Raw genomic sequence first — 25,673 nt, forward strand, 5'->3', positions numbered from 1 at the left:
TTTATTTAACGGAGGGCAGAATGTCCCTGCTGTATGAAAGGTATCAGCTGCAATAAAGCCTTCAGACTCCAGAACCACTTCATATAGTGTTAAGTTGAAAATGAGAGACCAGCTTCAGTTTACAGAAAATAAAAAAAGGTAAATATATAAAACCTTTGTTGTCGAGTTTTCAGAATGATTGTGTTAGTTTAAAAACATCCTATTTTTAAAAGACAAATAGACAGATAAGGGATTTTTTTTTCCAATTTTGTTTTTGTTTTATTTCAATCATTTTTCTGTTGTGTCAGGAAAACCAGATCACCCGGAGTAACCCTACACTTCTTTAGTTGAACCTGCAAGTCTTTGGAGTATGGCAATAAACCAGATCACCCGGAGTATGGCCACGCTTGCTTCTCCTTTTTGTGAGGCTGCAGTCCCAATCACTGAGCTGCCATGTTGCCTCAGAAGAGGAGGGAGAGAGGATGGATGGGAGATAGATGGGAGAAGATAATGCCCAGTTCACACAAGACTTTAGCCCTGATTTTAGAGGAGTAAAGTCTGGCAGTAGAGGGTAGGAGGTGGGGAAAGGGGCTGGGGGAATAGGAGTGAAGATGAGAAGGGAGAGGAGGAAAGAAAGGATCTTACTTCTCTCTCCTCTCGTGCTTTTTTTCCGCCTCCTTTTCTTTTTTCAGTCTTTTCAATTCCTCTTTCTCTCTCTTCTCATTTTCCTCTCTCTTTCTTGTCTCTTTTCTCCATCGCCTCCTTTTCTTTCTTCTGTCTTTTTAATTCCTCCTTCTCTGCCTTCTTCTCAGCTTCGCCTTGTCAGTTTTCTGGGCGAGCTCCTGGAGGCTGACTTGAAGAACCTGGAGGTCAGTGTTGTGTTGTGTGAGGATCTCTATTTCTTCTTCCCTTTGAGCCACCTTGTTGTGCCACCCGTCCTCCATCTCGTTGCTCTTTCTTTGCAGCTCCTGCGCTCTCTCTGCGATCTCCTCCTTTGCAGCCATCTCACAACTCACCTGATCTTCCAGAGCCGCCAGTTTGGTTTGCCACTCTACCTCGCTCTGGATGATCTCACTTTCTTTCTTTTGTAGCTTGGCCACACACTCCAATGTCTCCGTTTCAAGCGCCTTCTTTTCAATTAGTATCTTGTTGATCAGATCGTCCTTTTCCAGAACGACCCGGCTTAACTCACTGTCAAAGGTCTCTTGCACAGTTCTGAGCTCAACGACTACCTGCTCCTCTTTTACAATGCACCCTTTTACTAACTCCATCAAATCCTTATTTTTCAGTTTGATATGATTGCCAACCTCCTGCCAGGCCTGTCTCATTCTCTTGTTCTCCTCTTTAATGGATGCATCTAACCGGTTGAGCTCTGAACTCCAGCGGAGTTTGACTGACTGTGAGATTTTTTTCTTTGGTCAAACTTTCCTTAAGAAGGCGGATCTCTTCATCTTTCTCTCGCTCCTTGAGTTTCCTGTCCTTCTGTAAGTTTTTCCTTATTGTTCTTTCTGACTGTAGAGCCTTCAAGATTTTCCCGTTCTCCTCCACCAGGCCAGCATTCACCGAGACCAGCTCTTTGTTTTGTTTTTGGACCTCCAGAAAGGCTTTTCTCGGGTCCTCAAGCTGTGCGCTGGGAGTTTCGGGAACGATGGTCGCCATGATAGCCACAAAAAAAAGAAGTAACTTTAACCCTAACCCATGAGATCATTTGCATAGTATGGAACCCTCTTTAAACATTAACAGTATTACAAATACAACATAAATATACATTTATTTTATAACAATGTCATCTGCAATATTACAGTATAACTCAAAAGAATATTGTAATTACAAGCAAATGACAAATAAGCTGTGTGATCAAATGTGATTTTGTACTTAGCACAAGACACAATTAGTACAGTTACAATAACAAAGGTGGAATTAGGTTCTTATAACGTTACTTCCCAGGTTGTAAACAGTTAAGATGGATGTTAATAAAACAGACCCAAAACTTCATTCTGCAGCTTTTCATAAGAAAATATTCATTTCTAACCTGCCAATGCCATTAGCTCACATAACGTTACTGTATTAATGCGCAGTTAGCCAAAAACCGAAGCCTTTGCTTAGCTTTAACGATAGTTTTGGCTGAGCAATAAATCAATAAATTAAATTTTAAATGAAGTTACCTGCTCACACAATTCAGTAACGTAAGCTATTTAAATCAGCTGGATACATGGTTAAACTTTACCGTTAAAATGTGTTCTTACCAGTGTATCACGGTGTATTCCGTCTAATATTACAGAAGTCCCGCCAACGGTCCCATAACGTCAGTTAGATAGAAAATGGCGAAAATATTCCTTGTAAATCTTTACTTATTCCCCGAAAGAACTGAGCAGGCCTGCCTTATTGCACGAACCAATTTTTCTTAAAAACTTGCCATTTTCAGCGGGTAGCCTGCTAGCTCGAAGTTTGTTGTCGTTGCCCGAAAAAGCAAACGGAGTTTGAGAACCGCGGCAACACAGAGGAGCGGAAGTTGAGGTACCTGTCAGGGTTCATCTACCCATAATCTAACTAATCTTTTTGTTAGCTAAGACCCTCAAATCCAGCAGGTTAATGGACCTTTTTCACAGCAGACATTTTGACTTGTCATAGTAGGAAATTGATAACCTTAACGATGGCTCAAGTCCATCAAGTGTCCCAGTAAGCTATTTCAGTGAGTCAGCATTCACAATACCAGGGCCTCTCCTAAGTGGAACGCAGCCATCATTAATGGTTTTAATTACACCTGTGCTTTTCCTACTATGACTGGCTATGGCCACATCGTTCAAACTTCACAGATTGAATAGTAGTAGTCTCCAAATCCACGTTGAGAACCCCAGGTTATTGAGCAGTGTTTTTACTCAGACTCGACAAAGCTTCTCCAGAGCCACAACTGTTTTTACATGTTGAGTTGTACTTCTCATCAGTAAACGTACTTTACCTTTAAAGTTCCCCATGTTTTTTTTGAGGCTCAGATAATTTATTAGAAAAGAGTCAGGCTGTTTTGTTTCTTCGAACTCTTTATTAAAAGATACTTCTTTTTTTATTTATTTTTTACATAGTGTTAAATACAATCTCTCAAGAGACCAGATATCTAAAAGCAGATGATGAGAAGAACAAATGTGAGATCATGTTTGATTTAATGTCCTTTCAGCAGACCACCATTACAATAGAACACTCTCATCACATTATTTTAAAACTCAATGCAGCTGTCAGTTATCAATCTCCAGTTGTAAAAAATAAAGCAGAGGAAATGTCTTTAATTCATAGCATTTCTGTGCAAAACAGGGAGAGTCAGGACCCAGAGTCCATATTTCAGCAGCTTGTACCATTCTTACATTGAAGGCCATGAGTTGACTCTAAAATTCAAGCCTTCTATCTTCCATCAGGATGACCACGGTGCATTTCTGGCGTGTAAGTCAGGAGAACAATCATGACCCACAGGTGCAGCAGCGCCTGTGAAAATAAGTTGAAATATTGTTCATTATTTTTGATTAACCACAGTTTATCAAGACGGAAAAATTACATACATAGTATTTTTCAAATACTCACAATGTACAGGATAACGAAAACTCTGGCCATAGGGTAGCGCCTCAAGAAGATACCCAGTCTAATGCTGAAATGACAACATATTCATTTTATCACTGGGGATCATATCTCACACAGGAAACGGTGTAATTATAGAACAGTAATGGTGAGGACAAAAAAAAATAAACCTGTGTAATGTTACCTGAAACGATCAATGGTGCTGGCTGCCTTGCGTACTTTGCCATACACTCCTGGACTGTCCTGATCACTGAAAAGAACTGGTGTGTTTCTTTGTCGTGCCACTGAAAATGCAACACACAGAAAATGACATCATGAGTAAGGACGTTGCCAGTGGAAAGAAGAATGAAATCTGATGAACTATTAAACCTAATGAGACACAAACATGACACCATTCATTAAAGGTTCCATGACATAGTGCTCTTTGGATGCTTTTATATAGGCCTTAGTGGTCCCCTAATACTGTATCTGAAGTCTCTTTTATATAGGCCTTAGTGGTCCCCTAATACTGTATCTGAAGTCTCTTTTATATAGACCTTAGTGGTCCCCTAATACTGTATCTGAAGTCTCTTTTATATAGGCCTTAGTGGTCCCCTAATACTATATCTGAAGTCTCTTTTATATAGGCCTTAGTGGTCCCCTAATACTGTATCTGAAGTCTCTTTTATATACAGTGGTGTGAAAAAGTGTTTGCCCCCTTCCTCATTTCCTGTTCCTTGCATGTTTGTCACACTTAAGTGTTTCGAACATCAAACCAATTTAAACAATAGTCAAGGACAACACAAGTAAACACAAAATGCAATTTGTAAATGAAGGTGTTAATTATTAAAGGTGAAAAAAAATCCAAAACCATCATGGCCCTGTGTGAAAAAGTGATTGCCCCCCTAAACCTAATAACTGGTTGGGCCACCCTTAGCAGCAACAACTGCAACCAAGCCGCTTGCGATAACGTGCAATGAGGCTTTTTACAGCGCCCTGGAGGAATTTTTGGCCCACTCATCTTTGCAGAATTGTCCTAATTCAGTTACATTAGAGGGTTTTCGAGCATGAACGGCCTTTTTAAGGTCATACCACAACATCTCAATAGGATTCAGGTCAGGACTTTGGCTAGGCCACTCCAAAGTCTTCATTTAGTTTTTTCTTCAGCCATTCGGTGGTGGACTTGCTGGTGTGTTTAGGATCATTGTCCTGCTGCAGAACCCAAGTTCGCTTTCAGCTTGAGTACACGAACAGATGGTCGGACATTCTCCTTCAGGATCTCTTGGTAGACAGCAGAATTCATAGTTCCTTTTATCACGGCAAGTCTTCCAGGTCCTGAAGCAGCAAAACAGCCCCAGACCATCACACTACCACCACCATATTTTACAGTTGGTATAATGTTCTTTTATGAAATGCAGTGTTCCTTCTACGCCAGATATACTTGGACACACACCTTCCAAAGAGTTCCACTTTTGTCTCATCGGTCCACAGAATGTTGTCCCAAAAGTCTTGGGGATCATCAAGATGTGTTCTGGAGAAATTGAGACAAGCTTTGATGTTCTTTTTGCTCAGCAGTGGTTTTCTCCTTGGAACTCTGCCATGCAGGCCATTTTTGCCCAGTCTTTTCCTGATGGTGGAGGCATGAACGCTGACCTTAACTGAGGCAAGTGAGGCCTGCAGTTCTTTGGACGTTGTTGTGGGGTCTTTTGTGACCTCTTGGATGAGTCGTCGCTGCGCTCTTGGGGTAATTTTGGGCGGCCGGCCACTCCTGGGAAGGTTCACCACTGTTCCATGTCTTCGCCATTTGTGGATAATGGCTCTCACTGTGGTTCGCTGGATTCCCAAAGCTTTGGAAATGGCTTTATAACCCTTTCCAGACTGATAGATCTCAATTACTTTCTTTCTCAATTGTTCCTGAATTTCTTTGGGTCTCGGCATGATGTGTAGCTTTTAAGGATCTTCTGGTGGACCTTACTGTGTCAAGCAGCTCCTATTTAAGTGATGCCTTGATTGTGAACAGGTGTGGCAATAATCAGGCCTGGGTGTGGCTAGAGAAATTGAACTCAGGTGTGGACAACCACAGTTATAGTATGTTTTAACAAGGGGGGCAATCACTTTTTCACACAGGGCCATGATGGTTTGGATTTTTTTTCTCCTTTAATAATAAACACCTTCATTTACAAATTGCATTTTGTGTTTACTTGTGTTGTCCTTGACTATTGTTTAAATTGGTTTGATGTTCGAAACACTTAAGTGTGACAAACATGCAAAGGAACAGGAAATGAGGAAGGGGGCAAACACTTTTTTCACACCACTGTAGACCTTAGTGGTCCCCTAATACTGTATCTGAAGTCTCTTTTATATAGACCTTAGTGGTCCCCTAATACTGTATCTGAAGTCTCTTTTATATAGACCTTAGTGGTCCCCTAATACTATATCTGAAGTCTATTTTATATAGGCCTTAGTGGTCCCCTAATACTGTATCTGAAGTCTATTTTATATAGGCCTTAGTGGTCCCCTAATACTGTATCTGAAGTCTATTTTATATTGGCCTTAGTGGTCCCCTAATACTGTATCTGAAGTCTCTTTTATATAGGCCTTAGTGGTCCCCTAATACTGTATCTGAAGTCTCTTTTATATAGGCCTTAGTGGTCCCCTAATACTGTATCTGAAGTCTCTTTCCTGAAATTCAGCCTTGGTGCAGAATTACAGCCACTAGAGCCAGTCCCACAATGAGCTTTACTTAGGATGTGCCATTTCTGTGTCTGTAGCTATTGAGCTTTCATTTTCTCAAAGGCAGAGCAGGATACCCAGGGCTCAGTTTATACCTGTCGCCATTTCTAGCCACTGGGGGACCATAGGCACGCTGGGGGAACTCACATTAATGTTAAAAAAAACTCATAAAGTGAAATTTTCATGCCATGGAAAAAAATTTTTAAAAAAATCAAATGTTGAAATGTCATCTCCAACCATTTTTGCTTTATGGGGTTTCTTGTTTGCTGTGGTCTCATAGAAGCATTGAAAATGTAAATATCAAGTTAGTATTGAAAAAAAATAAAATAATAATAATCCATATCACTGCCTCTTAACAATCCCCCGTGTTTTTAAAACATGAAACATTTATCTGTCATCAAAGCTTTCCTACCTGGTCCCTCCAGACCGCTCATGTTGATGGCCGGCCCTCCACTTTGTCCTCCCTGAGTGTTCTTCAGCTGCTGTTCCAGACGCTCCAGCTGAAAGACCAGGGAGCTTTTTTCTGTGCCCAGAGCCTCCAGCATCGTCTGCTTCTGGATCAGCGTCTCTGTCAGCTGGTGGAGACGATTCTCCAGCTCTGTTTGGCTGCTGCTGCTGAGAGTCTTGTTGGTCAACTGCAAGTACATCATCAATATTGTTTGTCAAATTGCATGCTTCTGTCTGTCTGTCATAAACCAGATGTTAGCCAAGCCCTGACCCAGGAAGAGGGCTCTGTTATTTACTTGCACTGTAAAACTATTAAATGACTGACCTGGTTCCTGAGTTTTTGGATTTCATCTTCTCTGTCCTTGATTCTGCTCTGCAGAGTGGTTTTGGCTCGATGCTGCTCTTCCTCTAGGTACTGCAGCTCCTACAATACAAATATTAGGAACTTGATCAGACATGTAAAATCTATGAATGTAATTTAAGAAAAATATCTGTGATAGTTTGTAATTTTCTTAAGCTGCCATTTTAAGAAAGCATCGCTCTCCCCTTACCTGTTTGTATCGCTCGACCTCAGCCTCCGCCTCCTGCTTAGCTCTGCTCTGTAAGGCCTGTTGCTCCTCTAACTGCAGCTGCTGTTCCCGCCAGCTTTCTGCCTCTGTCAGTGCCTGATTCTCCAAATCCTGTGAGAGAAAAACATGACTCACTTTTCCAGCTGAAACAACATTTCAACTGCAGATGTTAAATATTGCAGCCGTGTACAAACAATAAGCTATCGAGCGCCTCACATCCTAGCGACCGATACATTTACAAACCTCCCAGTGCAGCCATCAACCAAGATCTTCCAAACAGGGATCATTACATTATCACATTACTTTGAATTTACACTTTCCCCTTTACCCCGTATTGTCAGCCATTTAAAGCATCTCACCTGTATTTCTATGCGAAGTGTGTGCACTTGTCCTTGTAGTTTCTGGATGTCCTCCCTCTGCAGTTCCTTCTCGTGACGCAGGTCCTCCAGCTCCAGAGCCATGGCCCCGCTGCCGTCCAGAGTGTCCAGACCAGATCCTTCCTTCAGACTGCTGATCAACTTCTCTTTGGACTACAAGACCATTTAAAATATTATCAAAAACAATTAAAGCTTACAGGAAAAAAAAACACAATCCTAAAAAAGTTCTAAATCTGTAAAAAAAACAATGGTTTGAAAACTATGACTGTCTGGAACAGTTTAAATAAATAAATGCTAACACTCTGTATGAAAAAGACAGCGAGTCTCACTTGTAGGATGCGTGAAGCTTTGTGCTTGTAGTCTTGTAACTCCTGTTTGGCAGCCTCAGCTGCAGCTTTGGCACTTTTAAGTTGCGGTTGGAGGTCCTCGACCCTGATCCTCTCCTCTGCAGCTCGCCGTTCGGCTACAGTCACCGTCTCTGCGAGGGTCTGTCTCTCAGCCTCCACTTTGGACAGACGGCCGGCATACTCACTCTACACAAGAACACAGAGTTAAGAAGTCTAATCATTTCCATGTGTCCAGTCAGTTAACTGTTACATCTAAAGGAAGATGAATGGCATCCTGTGCACCTGCATCTGCCGGTAGTTGTCCTGTTCCCTCCTGAGGGCCAGTTCAGCCTCGCGCAGCCTCTGCTGTATCGTTTCAAGAGCTTGGCCCTGCATGCTGCTCCCTTCTGTGTGGTCTTGCATAATTCTAAAAAGAAAAAAGGAAATTAATATCTGAACCAATTCATAAAAAGCTAAATCTGATCTCTATTTCAAAAAAGTGGTTACAAAAGAGCACCTTGACCGTTCCTTCTGTGCCTCCTCTAATGCAGCACTGCGTGAAGTCAGCATCTGATCAGCTTCATCAAGTCTAATTTTCAGGACTGCAAGTTGACCGTCTTTGGCAGAGAGGGCTTCTGTTAGGTCATCAACCTTTGACCGGTGTTCCCGTAACATCCGGTCAGTCAGAGACTGCTCCGAGTTCCATCTGTCTGCGCGTAGACGAGCCTGGTTCAATTCTGCGTGAGTAGAAAAACACTTAATCAATACAGAGCGACAGATGTACATACTAGGGGTGCAAGATATATCAACTCAATATCGATATTGCAATATTAAGTGTCGCAATAAGTATGCAATATTTTGTGGAGCGCTGCGGCCCGTCCGTTGGCTGTGTGGCTTAGTTGTGTTTGATTTAGAGCCCGCTTGAAACGCTATAATGATCATGTTTCATTGGCCGGTTACCGTGTCACCTGCACATGTTAGTACACGTCAGCGCACGGGTCCACTACGTGACAAACCCTATGGAGCGTACCACGTGTGTGCATATTTCAACAGAGTGACAGTGGAAGTGAAGAAATGGATAAATTGATAGACAACAAAACGGAACGAATCAGAGAAGGGAAAGAAAAGTGTCCTGTTCTCTTTATTTATATATTTTACACTGTCCAACCAGTAAAACATGTCCTGTTCTCTTTTATATATTTTATACTGTACCACCAGTCAAACATGTCCTGTTCTCTTTATTTATTTTATACTGTCCAACCAGTAAAACATGTCCTGTTCTGTAGACATTGTCCTTATTTATTTATTCATGTTGGACCAGTCCAAAATAAACCTTGTGATGTAAGAAAACTTGTTTAATTTGTTATGAATCTATTTTGATGCGTTTTCCCGTAACTTTTTACATGTTTAAGAATATCGAAATTTATATCGATATCGTAATATCACATTTTGTCAATATCATGCAACCCTAGTACATACAGAAACGCAGGCCACCGTTGTCACGGATTTGCCTCATCCCTTACCATCTTGTAAGTCTTTTGCCCTCTGGATGACTGAAGCCATCTCCTGGTTGAGGGAGGCCACCTCACTGCGCAGCAGCTGGTTCTCCAGACGCAGACTGGACAGGATGTGGCTCTGTAGTTCCTCTGTGGGAGGAGGTGGAGGAGGAGGCTCCTGCCTGCTGGACTCTTGAGGGACAGCCAAGCCTGAGTCGGAACTCTCCGGTGTGTCTGTGGTGGCCAGGTAGGGGTGAAGAGAGAACACACATAAAAATCAGATGTATGGCCTAAATGTATGTAAATAAATTGTGTTGTACAGCCGTCTATCATCTACAGTGTGGCAATAATATATAGTACTAATATCACATTAATAATATCTAGATATCTTATAAAAAATAGAATCTTGCTATTAGTATCAAAATAGAGTGGCAGTTTAAAAAAACCCAGCAACTACTTAACTCATAAGCAATGAGCACTTTAGATCTAGTGTATTACAGATATCAAACAGTTATATTTAACTATTACCAGACTAATATTCTGCCATGGTATTTCTACTCCTTTATGAATAAGGAACACTTTTTCCCAACACTGACTGAAAATGATGAAACTGTAATATTGTAGTAGGGTCTTAATTAATCTAACCATGGCATTGTTCTTTAGCGGAGCTCTCCTCTGATGTTTTGATGCTGTGAGCAGACAGTGAGCTCATGCTTGAGGCCCTGGACACACCCCGGGTGGAGGGGGGCGTTGACGGGGCTGAGGAGGTGGTATGATGAGCGGTGGAGGGAGGAGGTGTTGGGTTTTGGGCCTCAGTAACTGGAACCGCCACTTGTACATGTTCTCTTCTTGAATCCCTCCTGTTGCTGTCTGGAGGGTCCGAGCTGTTCAGAAAGTCAAAGAGCATGTCATCGTCCACATCCTGCTCGCTCTTTTTCGGCCTCACAAAGCCAGACGAGGTCTTGGCAGAGTTGGGGGCACTGCTGCCAGAACCAGGGGGAATACTGGCCATGTTGGCAGTCCCAGCCAGCAGGGTAGCACTGGACCTTTTAATGTTGCTAGCTGCTGCAGAGACGTAGCTGGGTGCATCATCAAAGGATGCATAGGCATGATGTTTCACAGCTGCAGGGGTCTTGTACCCTGCAGTGTTATATTCAGGTTTAATAATAGAGTCTTTTTCATAGGATGATGAAAAGGAGGATGTTCTTTCCTGGCTGTTGGTCAGGGCAGTGGCAGCTCCCTGGTCCACTTTATTCAGGAAGTCTTCAGCTTTCCCAGCCAAGTCAGCAAACCAAGACATTTTGTATCCTTATGGCAGAAACAGAACAGTACAATTTGAGGATGAAATAACCCAGTTTTTGCTGCCTAAGTCTTAAACAGGTTTCGACATGCTAAGGTTTAGTTATCGGGTAACATTTCTTTCAGCAGAGTTTTAACATATTCCTAAAGGATAAAAGTGTATTTTCAAAATAATTTCCATAGCTTAACCCCCCCCCCCCTCCCCCCCTTATGACATGCTATTTCCCAATCTGCGTCACACTTTTCTCCATGCATCTAATTTTACATTAAATCAATTAGCAAACGCTTGTCGAAAGTGACTTACAGTAGGTCCATTCGTACCACACATGAGCACGAACTACAAATCATCCACAATTGGCAGTGTATCATTTTTTTAACGAACAGAATGAAAACAAGTGATACGTAGTTAAGGTTAAGATTACGTTAGAGCCATAGCTAAAGACAGTGATCTTCCAGTAAGCAGCCTGAGACTCTGAACTCTCCAGGGAATGCACAATTTCTGCATAGCTAACGTTAGCATGCTAGCTTTATAACTCAACAGAGCCAACGCTAACTAATTATAACGACAAAGTTTGTTTCTGGTACAAATACATGGGCATAAAGGAGTTACTACAGGTGTCGTCAGCAACCGGGGTTAACCTTATCATAAAGTGAACAGAGTTGGTTCAGGATAAACTCCATCACTGCTAAAGCTAACAGGCTAGCTAGCTACTAAAGGAAAGCCTCTAATGGTACGTACCGTTTGAATCGACGTCCAAATCTCAAAATGTGTCAGGTCACCAGGCTATCGCCGGGGTTTAACTTGGGAACATGAAAGAGAAATACCGTTTGGATAAACACGGTCAAATGTCATCTGTCAAAGAGAATATTTGTGATCTTCTTAATACGTGGACCAGGAAGCCCTGCGAGCAAGGACCCAACAACAGAGCGACTCCAGAGAAGCCTGATAGAAAAGAAAAGAAAAGAAAAAAAAACTATTATAAGCGTATGTAAACAAAGCTGATTTGGCATTTTAATGCACCTTTATCTACTAGACCTTGTGTAATATTAACGTTTATCTAGAAATAATTTTGCCTTTTAAAGTTTTTAAAAGGCTACATTGTTTTCAGTGGAAACATTGGACAGTTCAAAATAAGGAACACAAAGCCAGAGCACTTTTATTCCAGCACTAATAATGTAAATATCTCCACCCATCCAATATCTCATGCTTGTGAGAACCATCATTTCAAGCGTAATAATGGATGCTATGTTAAGGTACAGTAAAATTTAACTTGAGTAACAAAAAAAACACACCAACATTTAAACAGAAACATACACAAAAAGTACTTAATTACACAAATAACAAAGTAAAATCATGGAATTTAAGCCTGGTTAATTCAATTCCATACTTCAAGCTTAAAAAGATAAAAATAACCTCAGCAGGGTGACTTTAGATTAGAAAAAAAGGACAAAATGACACAGAATTTATGAAACAGTGCCTCTTTATTTTTTCCGCACTCACTCCAAAATGCATATTTACATGGGCATGCCACATCGATACATAAACTGACTATGGACACAATCAATAACACATAGAATCTGCTCTGGGAGGTAAGGGCAGGGGAGTTACCCCCTCCAACAATCAACAAAGAGATAACAGAAATTAAGCAACACTTTTATAACCAGGCCAGTCATAGAAAAGGGTTCCTCTTAAAACGGGTCGTTTCAAAGACTTAAAAAGTGATACCATGTCCAGTTGACACAAACTGAACTTTTTCACATTTGCCATGGAGGGCTGGCGTCACGGTCGAGTCAGAGATGGTGATCGACAAAAAAATCACGACGCTGTTAAAAATTCAGGATGGACAGATGATCACATGTAGGAAGGAAGGGGGGGTTTACAACAGTAATTATTTATTGGTGAGGACAAGCTGGTCAGCTCCGTTAGAAATCCAGTAATTTCAAAATGCCTCAACAACCTAAGTCTCCTAAGATAGTGTCCTTGTTCAAAAGTAATAGTCCACAAGCGCTGCATCCTTTCAGAAAAAAAATAAAAATAAAAAATAAAGTGGATTTCCAGAAGATCCAAAATAGTGGGGGAAAAAGTTAAATACATAAAAAAAAAATAACACAACTCAATTTTGTGTGTGATAATGCAAAAATAACAAAACAACAAATATCTGGACAAGTTTTTTTTCTGAGATCCTTTGAGAAAAGTGTTGTGTTTTCTCAATCAGTATTTCCTCTGGGTTTGGATAAACAGTCTGTGGAATCAACATACACGCATTCACACACACACACACACACACACACACACACTCTCTCTCTCTCACACACACACACATACACAATTACACATGCACCGTGGTTACTGAATGATAGACTACCACATCAGATCAGCCCCCTTCTCTTCTTGTAGTCTTCCAGGTTGAGGGACCTGCGGGGAGCGCCGTCTTTCACCGGCAGGGCGTTGGAACTCACGGACAAAGACTTTGCCTCTGCAGAACACAAGAGCAACATTCATACGTCTTGTTTCTGAAAGTGCCGTAGTTAACGTTAACAACGTCCTTTGTACTACAGCCAAGTAAAATATACATCCAGGCTGAGCGAGTATAAAAACAATGTATTGAAAAAAGAAATCCTCTCACCGGCATTGGGAACCTGTAGGTCAATCTTAACGTCAAAATCATGAACTTTAAACAAGTCCTCTGAGAGGTCAGTGTTTGGCTTGGGGCCATCTTTGTCTTTTGAGTTTGGTAGACCCTATAATATGACAAAAAAAAAAAAAAGAAGGGAAAAATTAGACATTTTAGATATTTTAAATGAAAGATTATTTCCTTCTGCAAAAGTAGAAAGTTATTTTCCGCTTGACCTTCCTTTTATTTCACATTGAACCAGAAAAAAAACTGGTCTCTGTTAAAAATGCATTGTAAGCACATTTCACATTAAAGTTTTATAATATCAGCTGAGGCCTTAAAATGTATTGTTGTCCATCAAGTCATTTAAAAAGTCTGCATTTTTTATTTCTGATAATACTCTTTCAAAGAGTAGTAGACAAACTGTTATATGTATATATCTAACTGTTATATCTGTCTGCATAATTTTATTAGGAATATTTTTATGTCAACAGAAACTGGACTGTCATAATGAGAGCCCATTTTGTGAAGACTCAAAATGCAATTTTTTTTAAATAAAAAAAAAAAAACAGGCCCCAGCTGGTGAAACAGCACAGCAATAGTGCAACAGGAACAGGACTACAATCAGGATTTGGGCGTTGTTTGCACAAGTGAAAGAAGTAAACATCTCCGAAGTCACATTTCAAACACCTTTTATGTCTCTTGGGGCTTGCCCTGCTTACCAGTTTGTTCTTGTCGGCGCCTTGTGCATCTGGTGCTGACCCAGAGCCGTACTTCTGGTTCAGGTGAGCAAGAATAGCTGCGTGGACCGACGGGTCTCTGGCCTGCAGAACCAAAATGGTAACCATGTCAACAGGTTGACAGATAAACAAAATTAGATTCAACAGTGTTTATTACACTGTACACATGTAATGTAATATTTTGTAAAACACATATAGGAATCTTACATTAGACACCATGGTGGGTTTGCACTGTCTTCGTGTGAACGGGTCCATTTGTTGGTTTTTGGCATTTTGTCCTTCAGCCTGTGAGAAAACCAATACAAACAAAAAGGGTTATTTCAACCGCGGGATAGCTTGGACCACTGACTGATCTATAATGATCAAAACAACAGTAAAAACAATAGTTAAGTCTTTTTTTCCCCCCTAAACATGCAATAGGTGAGATGGTCTGAAACCCGACATTTTAGTGGTATAATGCCTCCTGCACACTGCCTGCGTGGCGTGAGCGTGTCCTGTCCGTTTATATTTTGGCTCCCATGTTAACAGGTTAGAGCTTGCACACTGCCTGCGTGACACGCACGTCTCAGGCGCGGCGCCGAAAATGCGTGCATGCTAGAAATAGGACCGATGACTATTTTTCACGCGACACGCAAGCGTGTTGGAAGCGTTTCCAGGCAACGTAGAATAGGAAAAGATGTTTATATGTCATTTTGACCCGAATACATTTAATAAAGGACATTTTGATGTTCGAATATCTCTAGGTTTTGACATAAATACAGATATAAATGTATAATTGTAATTGCACCTGTCAATACAGAACGAAATATTCTGGAGCCTATTTTGCCGTCAATACTGCCGACGTTGTCTTTGCTGTAATCAAAAATATATTGACAAAATAAAGTTAAAGAACACGCCATTATTTCATTTTATCAATGGGAAACATACATGTGTACAGACAAGGCTAGCAGCAGTAGCGCCGCATCAGACACGTTTCTGGTGTGCAAAAACATAGAAAACGCCACGCAGCCGCCACGCGACAGAAATGCCACGCTCACACCACGCAGGCAGTGTGCAGGAGGCCTTAGGAACACTGTAACGCGGCTACGTTAGGAAAACATCTGAAGGCAGAATTTTAAAACAGTCGTAGGCACTTTATTTTCGGCGTCATTGGGCAAACATTCAATAATAATCTTTCAGCATATTGTAATTCAAGTGGTCTGAGAGAAAACTAGACTTCTGCATCTCCTCTTGGCTCTGTTTTCAGGCTTTAGAAAATCTAGCCTGTGACGTAATTCATTTGTAAAGCCTGAACCGTCCCTTCAGTAACATTGCTGCTGTACTTGTGTCACACACCCCTTCAGTGCAAACAGAACCTACAGGATGTGAACAAGACATGGATGTTTTCAAACAAATCCATTTTCAGGCACCTCCAACGGCTTATATTTTAAAAACACAGTTTTCATTTAAACTATAAAAACAACAATATGGACAATAATCACTAATTTTGTTGCAATTAAATAATCAATTCCTACATATTTAAATTATTAAAAAGCAATCAGTCGAACAAGAAGGTGACGCTTCAGGAGGCAGACACTTACCACAAGAGCTTTCTCAGATTCAACGATGTTCCAGCTTCTGTTCCTCTGATTGATGTAGCTGGATGATACATAAAATCAAAAACGACGTCTTAAAACACAAACCGCTCCAAAACAAAGAGTCATTATATGGTACGCATTGTGTTTCTAAAGACATGAAACACTCCTCAGGTAACTTTATATACTGTATATATTTGAATCCCACATTTTTTGCGTTGTATTGTGTGAATGTGGAACAGGTTGTGGAACTAGTTCTAAACTAAACTTGTTTTCCTTCCCAGCAACCTGTAATGTATATTTCAACCAGTGAAAGGTTTTAGGTAACATTTTAGGTTAGCTTTTGCAGCTATAGAATATATATAAAACATATATATATATTGTTATATAATATACAACATGTTTTCAATTTTGATATTCTGTTAATACACTGCATACATCTATATTATTTTTACTATTATAATGTTACTGCTGCTACATTGCACATATCTGTACATGTTGTTCATATTACATAGTCATATTTATTCTGCTCTTATAAGGTAACTGCTAATACACTGCACATATTTATATTTAATTTATATTACTCTAAACCACCTTCTGTAAACCAACTGTACACTACTGTCTACACTGCACTATATTTCTTGTCCTGCCTATGCACCACCTGTCTATACTTGTATATCACATTGCAATTTTCTGCACTTTTTGCACTTCTGGTTGGAGGCAAACTGCATTTCGTTGTCTTTGTACTTGTACTCTGCACAATGACAATAAAGTTGAATCTAATCTAATGTTTACAACCATGTATCTGAATCCAGGATCTGATTGATAACTGTAGCTTGTGTACCTGATGGCAGAGATGTTCTTGGTCCTCTGTCTGTCGAGGGCTTCTGCCCTTTCCTCAAGCTCGTTCAGCTCATCCTGGATCACTTTCACTTTATCGCCATCTCCACTCTCTTCTGCCATGGCCTTCAATCCAAACAAATAAAAATGAGTAAGCAAGAGGCCGATAGCCACAAACTGATGATAGATTTAGGGTCACCACACATTCTCGGACAAATCCACGACAGTTGCTGTCATCTCCTTTACCTTATCTTTGAGTAACTGCGTTTTCTTCATGGCATAATTGGGCGGCGCTTTTCGGAATCTGTCCTTCTCTTTAACAATCTGCAGCAAGTAAAGACAAAAACATGTTTTTGTTCCACTGTGTGATGCATGAGGCCAATGCAGTGTTGTAGTCGAGTCACCAACTGTCGAGCCCGAGTCAAGTCTCGAGTCCACAGTGTTCGACTCCGAGTCACCGAAGGAGAGTCCGAGTCGAGTCACCAGTATCTGAGTTGAAGTCTGATTCGAGTCCAGAGAATAGCGACTTGAGTCGGACTCGAGTCCAAAGTCTACAGTAGGACTCGAGTACCGCATCACTGGGCCAGAAAAATCAATGACCATTTAGAGAAACAGACTTACATCCTCTATGTCTTTGTCATTGAACTTATAGTTCAGAGCTTCTTTGATGGACTGCTCCTTTTTGGTGATTTCGTCAAGAGTCGGTACTTGCATTCCAGCAACAATCATCTGGAAAAGAAAAGAAGAATCAAAACTCGTCCTGTCTTTCTTCATAGCTCCTTGTGTGTTTTTTTTTAATTTTTCCAAGTTCTTAAAGTGATGTTACAGATGACATCATTTTGCTTTTCAAAAACACACTTACGGCCTCTTTCCATTTCATGAACTCGTTGTCCATAAACTCCTGATTCGATACAAACTCAAGTCTGAACACGCGCGTGTCTCCGCCATGCCTGAGGAAGATTTACAATCAAACGGTCACATTTGTGGTAAGCAGGGACAATGGAAGAGAAGGTCTGTTAACAGAGTCTGTACTTGTATACACACACCTTAATTGTAATCCCTTGTTTGTTCGCGTTGATCCAAGTTGGTAAACCTTCGCCGTCTCTACCACATCCACAATTTCAGCAACCTTTCAACAAAAAAGGAAGGACTAAAATTGAGCCAAACATCACTTATCAGACTTCATTTAACTATTTCTAAAGAGTCCCAGATCTTCTCTATCACCATTATAAAAAGAGCACATTGCTGCCCAATATTAAACACTGTACAAGAAACGTTTCCTGGAGCCCAAGCTTACCCTATAAACGGGTTTACTGCTGCTGTTCCCAATCCCTATCCTCACAAAGCAGCCAGTCACAGTCTTAGCAAAGAAAGGCATGTGGCACCAACGCTCCAGCTTGTGTCTGGACAGGCGGACCCGGTTGAGCTCATCTGGTAGTGAAACGGGCTGCGACTTCGGTGGAGTTTCTTCTTTTCTGGGAGTGGAACAAAGTCAAGACGTTACATGAAAATCAAGAGAGAGTTGTGGTCTTGTATTGCTTAAAACGGCAGGAGCAGAAGGAAAACGTACTCGTCGTCATCGTAGGACGACGAACGGGAACTCCGATCACTTTTGACTGACGACTTGTCATCGTCTTCCTCCTCTTCCTCCTCGTCGTCAGAATAAACCTCGCTCGTCTTCAGGGGCTGACGTTTGGCCAGCAGCTCCGCTGCTCGCCAAAAGGATGAAACATCAGTGTTTGGAACGGACTCATTGGTCACGACAGCTGCATCACAAACAAGTCAAAAAAAAAAATAATCACACCGACCTGTTTTGTTTTTCTTCTTCTCGCGTTCAGCTTTGAGCTCTTCCATGGCCTGGGACTTTTTGTCAAGTTTTTCGTCACGTTTGGATCGTCTCTCCTTGTTGTGTGACATGACCTAGAGAGGGGCGGACATTCCAATCAGACACAAAGACAACCTCAGGATAAGGAAAAGGTGTAATGCTGCCGATGCATTAGCAACAAGAACAGAAAAAGCAATGCAATCGATACAAAAATAATCTATAAAAGAGGTATTATGAGACATCACCAAAAATACTGACTAAACTGTTTTGTGCAGATGTAGTTGTGCACTATGAATTTCTTTTTATTCATAATACCTCCAGAATGCCTCTGAGGAGCAGAGCACCGCGACACACATTTTTGTGATGCAACATCTGTCTAAGGACGTTTTCACACCTACCTCATTTGGTCCGGACTTTCGGACTTGATCCGAACCAAAATTACAGGTGTGAAACCTTCCCCGGACCACGGTCCGGATCAAAAGACCAAATTTTGGTCCGATAAAAAGAGGTGGTCTCGGTGGTCCGGTTCGTTTATAGCGTGAAAGCATTTTTTGAATGGTTCGGACTTTCGGACCAAATACAAGAAGCTCTGGCAGGCTCTCCTTGTGTCACAAGACCGGGGAAGCTCCTTTAAGGAATAGCTCGGTGCTTAGTGTGTAGGCTACATGAGAGAGTGAGTGACGGTGAATGCTCTCGGAGCAGACAGCTGTCGGTTATCAGAGCAGAGAATACATCAGCAGTTTATTTGTTAAGTGGTAGTAAATGTACAGTGTAGGTTTCCGTTTGTCTCTGAATAAATGCTCCAGAAAGAAAGTTCCCGCGTCTTTGCTTCTCAACATCACAACAAAACAAAAAGAGCTGCGGCAGTAGAGGAGAGCAGCAGTCAGACATAGAGAGAGATACGAGAGGACGGGGAAGCCCATCTACAAACCAATCAATTAGAAGTATCTGGAGACGCAGCTCATGTATGTGATGACGGCAGGACGTAGTTTTGTCACGTAGAGATCTTTAGTGCGCTTGCATAACTGCAGTGTGAAACCAAAACTTACCGGATCAAATGTAGACAATGTAACAAAAACATGAACCTTGGTCCGGACTTTCAGGTGTGAAAACGCCCTGATATATTGTTTTAACTGGACTCACCACTTGTGTGTCTTGAACCTGAGATAGCTTCCTCTTTTCTTGCTCCTCCTCCTGCTTCTTTTTCTTCTCCTCTTTCTCCTTCTTCTTTGCCGTCTTCAGCTTCTTCTTAATTTCAAAACTGTCAAAACAAACATGGTCTTGAGTAGATAAACAGACACGCTCGGCAACGATAAAAAGGCCAGACTCTGCCTTATTTATGCATGAATGATGTTGAGAAAACAAATGCTGAACTAGTGCGCCTTTCAAATACATTTTAACATTCTTTCAAAGCCGGTACATTTCACTGATTGTTTTATATTTTTCTTCTTTTGTTCTATTTCACTGTGTTATGTTGAAACTAGGGCTGCGTGATATGAGGAAAATATGCGATATCCATAACGTTGAATATTGCGATAACGATACTACTTGCAATAGATAAAGCGATATTAAAAAGTGTAGTCAGTTCTGCATTTCTGCTGCCTTCAGTATTCTGCTAAAATACAACAAGTTGCTTGTTGAATTTAAAAAATATGAAAGGAAATCATTTCCAACATTCTTTTATTGAACAAATTGAATATTGAATACAAAAGGCACCACTAAATAAAGAATGACTGTTACATTTTAAATGCGGTTTCTACTGATATTTTCTTTCAACTGACACAAAAAAATCTCTGAGTGTCTTTTGCGATATGTCGCAGCCTTTCACTATATGGTAATTGAGGCAGTTAATGATATGATGACGATTAAAGAAAACGATAAATTGTGCGGCCCTTGTTGAAACAAATCTCTCTCTTTTTTTTTTTTTTTAAAGATCATTCCTGCTCCTCTCTCGCATCATCCCCACTCACCGTCTCTTGAGCACCTCCCTCTTCTCGATTCTGTTGAACAGCTCTTGCTCTCTCTCCTTCTCCGTCATCTGCTCCAGCCGAGCTCTGTCCTCCGCGTCTCCCATCAGGTCGTCGTCGTAGCCGTCCCTGAACACCTCATCCTCGGACGAGTCCGAGTCGGAGCTGGAGGACGAGCTGTTGCTCTCCGAGTCGGACACCTCGCCTGTCAAAGAGCGATTCATCGGCACAAACAGCTGACTTTAGTTCTCATGCGGAGTACAGTAACAGTATGTCCTGATGGTTACTGGCACCATTAAGCATGACCAAAGTCTACTCCTTTCTTTTACCCCATTGTGCTCCGTTTTCATACGTCTCCTAAAAGATTTTATGTACAACTATTGGCAGTGAGACATGCATTTAAAAAAAAATGTAAATGGCTAAAATGGAAATTACATCACACTACATTTAAAGTGAAATATGAGGGCACCCTAACAGCTGATTGGTGACACCTGGGCATTGTAACCACCAGGTGGCAATGGCAGCTTTTTATCCACATGAGTAATATTATATAAGGCACTGATATTGAGTAATCTAAGTTTTTTTTATGAAAGCAATTAAAGAGACAACGATGCATGTGATTCTTTTCTTGCCAGTCATATCTTAATCATCTTGGATGCTGGTGCTGAATTCTGACTAGATTTTCAGAACTTTTCCATATCCATGTGGACCCAGTGTATAGCAAGACAATATAACACAAACAACAGCTTAGATGCAAGACTATGTGCCAGCTGATGAAAAAGGGGATGAATGACCCATGGACTTGGCACCCTGGTGATGTGTGTAATCTACAGTTCAAAATATATATCTAGCCAAATCTGCTTTGTACTTTAAAGGGTGTTTGTTTTCAACCTGACCCTACTTTCCTATGTTACTGTGTGTGAGTAACTGAAGTAACTGATGAGAACAAGAATCTTTCAAATTGGTCCAGTATTTAGCGATAATGCTGTGACTGGCTGCCGCAAACCAGGCTGCCTTGTAACCCTACAGGGCAAATGTGCATCGCCAATTTCGTCCACTAAAAGTGCTCGCTTTTGCCACCGACGGGCTCAGATTATTATTCTAAGGGTTTTACAACATTATGGAAAGGATCCCTTTGGATGATAGACCTTTTTTTAAAAAGAGTAAAATCCTCTTCTTCACTCCAGAGCCAGCATATTTCTGCATGTAAATCGGTAAAGTATGTGTTAGTTAATTAATTTCAACGTAAAACCAGAGTGGTGATTGTTGGAAGAGTGAAAAGATGAACCAACTGCAACGGCTTTTCATAGTTGGATTTTTGTGTCTGTCGACTTTTAACGTAGTGTATTTTAAGATGCTAAAATTACTGGGTTTTTTTACATAGTCTGGTGGGTTTATTTTGATAGCAATTTATCAAAAGGATCTTACTCTCTAACCGAAAGGTTGACCTCCTTAGGAATCCTTTCCATGACGTTGTCAGACACAATTTACAACGAACAATAATCTGAGCATGTCAGTGGCAAAACAAGCACATTTGTGGGCGTAAATTAAAAAGGTGCACCACTGCCCAATAACTTACATTGTAGCTTGTTTCGCCGATGCCGACTGCAGCGATCTTGTTTTATACTGGACCAATGTCAAAGATTGTTCTTCCCATCAGTCACTTAGACACACAGGCATAGGAAAATGAGTAGGTAGGCGAGCCTGCTTGTAGAGCACGGAGCACATTTCGCCCCATAAACCCTGAAGATGTACCTTCCTCCGGTGCAGAGCTCTCAGCTGAGCTGTCTCCATCGGAGCTGCCAGACGCCGTTGTTTTATGAACCTTCTTCTTAGTAGCGTTCTTCTTCTCGGACCCTTTCCCTGGCTTAACCTTCTTTTTGCCTTTGGTGCCACCCACAGTCCACTAGACAAAGGAGTGAGAAATTCAGTTTTGAGTTCAAATACTACAGGCTGTATGTCCCAAACAGCAAAGTGAAGTATTTTAGGAGGGAATACTAGGACTGCCATACCTCGTCATCGCTATCCGATGTCTCGGAGTCTGTAGACGCGGCAGGTTTGCTAACCGGCTCTTCCTGATCCCCCGAATCAACCCTCTTCCTCTTTGCCAAAGACAAGAGCTCCTGAAAATGAGAAGACGGTGATGTGGTTCAGAACGAGCGTCCAGTAAAATCATAATTACACAATAGGGGTGGGATAAAATATCGATACTGCAATATACCCTAGTCCTTCTTCGTGCAAAGCGATAGGCTGGCGCCAAATATCCATATATATATTTTTTTTAAGATTTTTGGGGGGCATTTTAGGTCTTTATTTGTATAGGACAGCTTAGACTTGAAAGGAGAGAGAGAGAGGGGGAATGACATGCAGCAAAGGGCCAGTAAAAAGGTTTTACATACACAGGTTGGTTTTGAACTAAAGCACTAGAATTAGCATTTTTATGTATTGTATGTATGCAAGTTCATAGAAAAACTTTTTTTTTTAAATAATTTTTCATAGTTGCTCTATAAGTTGTGCGATTTTAATTTGCAGACTAAATTGTGCTGTTTTCTAACAGTTTGGACTTGCGGTGAACAAAGAGAGAAAACCTGCACTTAACCTTTTCACGGGCATTCTGTATTCTAAGTTCGACCGATATCGTGATGTATCATTATAGGATTGTCTCGCAATATATTATCGCAGAATTGCTGCATTGTGATATTATTGGTATCGTGAGCCATGTATCGTGAGCCATGTATCGTGTGATTCCCACCCCTATTACACAAAGTAGCAATTAAAGCCCTGCTCGAACTTGGCAATAAAATGTGTCTTGGATGATCCCATCCTAAATGGACATCTCTAAATACTTGTGGAGATCAATCTGAAATGCACGGAGGATTTCTTGGAATGCAATTTTTTAAGCTACATTCAGAGTTGACATGCATATGGCCCCTGATTATATTGAAGGACTGACCGGTCAACTTTGGAATATGCAAATAGCGAGACAAACCTAAACACAGTTGACTTGCCAAGACAAGAGTTTGAAAGCTTACAGACTAGCTGAGTGGGAAGGGGCAAATGTGTATTTTTGTTTCGCAGCGGTCAGTTTACCACAGGTAAAATAACATGTGAGCAAAGAAGCAAAAACCAGTCACAAGTGGTCATCAAAACACATTCTGATGACAGGAGTGAGCAGCAATTTGTCTCAACTGGAACTTTGATTTACGATACTAGTTCTTAACAGGGCCTGAATACTTCTGAACGAGATCATACACAAAGGAGAGAATGTGAAGCTAAATAACAGAACCCTGAAAATGTATGTGCTAACAGCTGAATTATGTTTCTGCTGTACGAACGTGGAAAAGCTGCAGTCCATTGCGATGGCCTCAAAGTAGGGATGCACCGATACAGTGCATCGGCACCGATACTGAGGTTACCAATTCACGTTACCATAAATTGTTCCTTTGCCTGTGTCATTACAGAATACAGTGTTTCTGCCATCACTCACAACGGGCTGTTAACTCAGTTTATAGTGCCACTTAAGTCTCTGGCCTCATGTTATCTTACATCAAAATGATTCTAATGACTTCCACTCACATCAAGGTTTGCAGATTGTACCGTGTTAAGTATCAGATCGATACTCTGTATCAGCAGAGTTGAGGTATCGGTAGGGCTATGCGATATGGCCAAAATCTTCTAATCCCGATATAGGTCATTTCATATCTCGATAACGATATCCATACATATAACATTTTATTAAAAACTTTAGTGAATAATGAAAAGAATTTGCATAAGAATGTTAAGCGTTGTCCAAATAAAGTAAATATCCTAATATTTCAGCAACTGGTTTTTCCCCGACATCACTATATATACACACATACACACAATATTTTTTATATCGTTTAGACAGTATACATCATCATCATATCGTCCAGCCCTAGATATCGGAATCAATATGGGATTGACAAAGTTGGATCCCTATCTCAAACTAATCACTGCAGTAGTTAAATGTATTAACACTTAAAAACATTTAGTCCGCATAGCTGTTTTCATCAAGGTGATCTCTAGCACTGACCAGCCCTACACATGAAAAACCCATTGATGATTTGGGCAACGTAGGAACAACTCTTACTGAAGTTGTATCAACTCTTCTGGTCATCTGTTTTTTTTTTGTTTGTTTTTTTACTATCTGGTCTGTCTCTGAGCATCAACTGTTTGATAGTGTACTGCCAGGTAATGCACATGGGGCAGCAGTCCTGTACAGACTGACATGTTACACTGGAGAGCTCCTCAGTCAGCCTGCCAGAGCTTGTTTGACAACAACACCGAAATAGAACTACAGCTCTGCGCCCATGACGTCATGCAGCAGATAATGTTCTTTTAGCTAATTCAAGTGCGAGTCCACAGTGTGCTTCAGTTCAGTGTGCAAACGTGTCCCGTTCTCGTTCAGTCTGAATGCTAACAATCAAATTCCCCAACAGTGCATGACCGTAGTAAAGCAGCTTACGACTCGAAACCAGTGAAAGGCCCATGGCGCGGCATTTTGGTGGCAACATAACACTGCATGATTGCTAGTGTTGAGTGCATCTCTCAGAATGTAGCTAACGTTAGCGTAACTTAGCTGGCTGATGCTAAGACACCGTTTCTGTAACGTTACAACGTCACACTTTACTCCGTCCCGAATACCTTACAGAAACACTTGCGGAAAATCTAAACATTTGTCTTTAGGAATGGCGTGTGGAAAGGAAGAAAGGGATGTAAATAAGACAGGCCCACTCTCAGCTTGTTGAAGCGAGGCAAACCACAGCGCAGTCAGTTAGCATACATTAGCCTAACCTCGAAACTGTTGACAACTTAACGTTAATAATCGGTCCGTTGTAACAAAATCAGAAAAACGCGCACCTACCTGATCTAAATTATCGTCGCTAGCACTGTCCTCGGAGTCCGAGTCAATTACGACTCGACCTTTCCGCTTCTTTACATTCACCATGATTAGCTGCACGGCTAACCTGCTAGCTACCTCTGTGTCGTCTAAATGTTTGAGGTTAGCCGATGCTACTTTCGAGCTAGTTGGCTCTGCAGTCAGCCACACAAAGGCAGTACTGCGCATGCGCGCTAGTATTGATACCATAGTTGCGGCTGGATTTTATAGCTGTCATTGAAAATAAAATTTATATTTATGCTCATATTCATCCATATTTATGTACTTATCATATTACTTTGTTTAACTCAAGAAAAACGTTGGGCCAGGATGCGAGGACGTTGAACGTTAGCTGAAGGGGCTTTCAGTTCACTAAGCCGCGCGGCAACTCGCCTCCTCCAGTCATTACTATGAAGGGAAGGCGGCAGAAGGGAAGCGGTTTT

General features: G+C 41.1%; 2 protein-coding genes across 3 annotated transcripts; both read right to left on the reverse strand.

The window, feature by feature from the left end:
- Nucleotides 1-3,120: 3,120 nt before the first annotated feature.
- On the reverse strand, nt 3,121-11,704 carry golga5 (golgin A5). 2 transcript variants are annotated; one of them, XM_078277807.1, is made up of 13 exons: nt 11,509-11,703; nt 10,116-10,778; nt 9,498-9,704; nt 8,492-8,711; nt 8,278-8,401; nt 7,978-8,181; nt 7,631-7,801; nt 7,254-7,382; nt 7,028-7,126; nt 6,668-6,890; nt 3,728-3,827; nt 3,550-3,613; nt 3,121-3,453 (listed from the first exon to the last, which is right to left on the reverse strand). In XM_078277807.1, exons 2-13 carry the CDS (start codon nt 10,768-10,770, stop codon nt 3,373-3,375), a joined length of 2,277 nt encoding a protein of 758 aa, XP_078133933.1. In that variant the 5' UTR covers nt 10,771-10,778; nt 11,509-11,703; the 3' UTR covers nt 3,121-3,372. The 2 variants fall into 2 exon arrangements, 1 of the variants encoding a protein (XP_078133933.1); XR_013503661.1 differs by lacking the exon at nt 3,121-3,453 and having other exon boundaries at nt 6,668-6,870; nt 11,509-11,704.
- Nucleotides 11,705-12,232: 528 nt separating this feature from the next.
- On the reverse strand, nt 12,233-25,419 carry rtf1 (RTF1 homolog, Paf1/RNA polymerase II complex component). The gene is made up of 18 exons (XM_078276717.1): nt 25,216-25,419; nt 22,343-22,453; nt 22,086-22,236; nt 20,334-20,535; nt 19,507-19,624; nt 18,347-18,458; nt 18,109-18,247; nt 17,836-18,013; nt 17,585-17,667; nt 17,401-17,488; nt 17,160-17,267; nt 16,785-16,862; nt 16,543-16,664; nt 15,705-15,762; nt 14,332-14,409; nt 14,107-14,208; nt 13,397-13,511; nt 12,233-13,246 (listed from the first exon to the last, which is right to left on the reverse strand). The coding sequence occupies exons 1-18, from the start codon at nt 25,417-25,419 to the stop codon at nt 13,140-13,142; spliced, it is 2,154 nt and encodes a 717-aa protein (XP_078132843.1). The 3' UTR covers nt 12,233-13,139.
- Nucleotides 25,420-25,673: the final 254 nt, after the last annotated feature.

The sequence above is a fragment of the Sander vitreus genome, chromosome 20 (assembly GCF_031162955.1).
Source record: "Sander vitreus isolate 19-12246 chromosome 20, sanVit1, whole genome shotgun sequence".
Classification (NCBI taxonomy): Eukaryota; Metazoa; Chordata; class Actinopteri; order Perciformes; family Percidae; genus Sander; species Sander vitreus.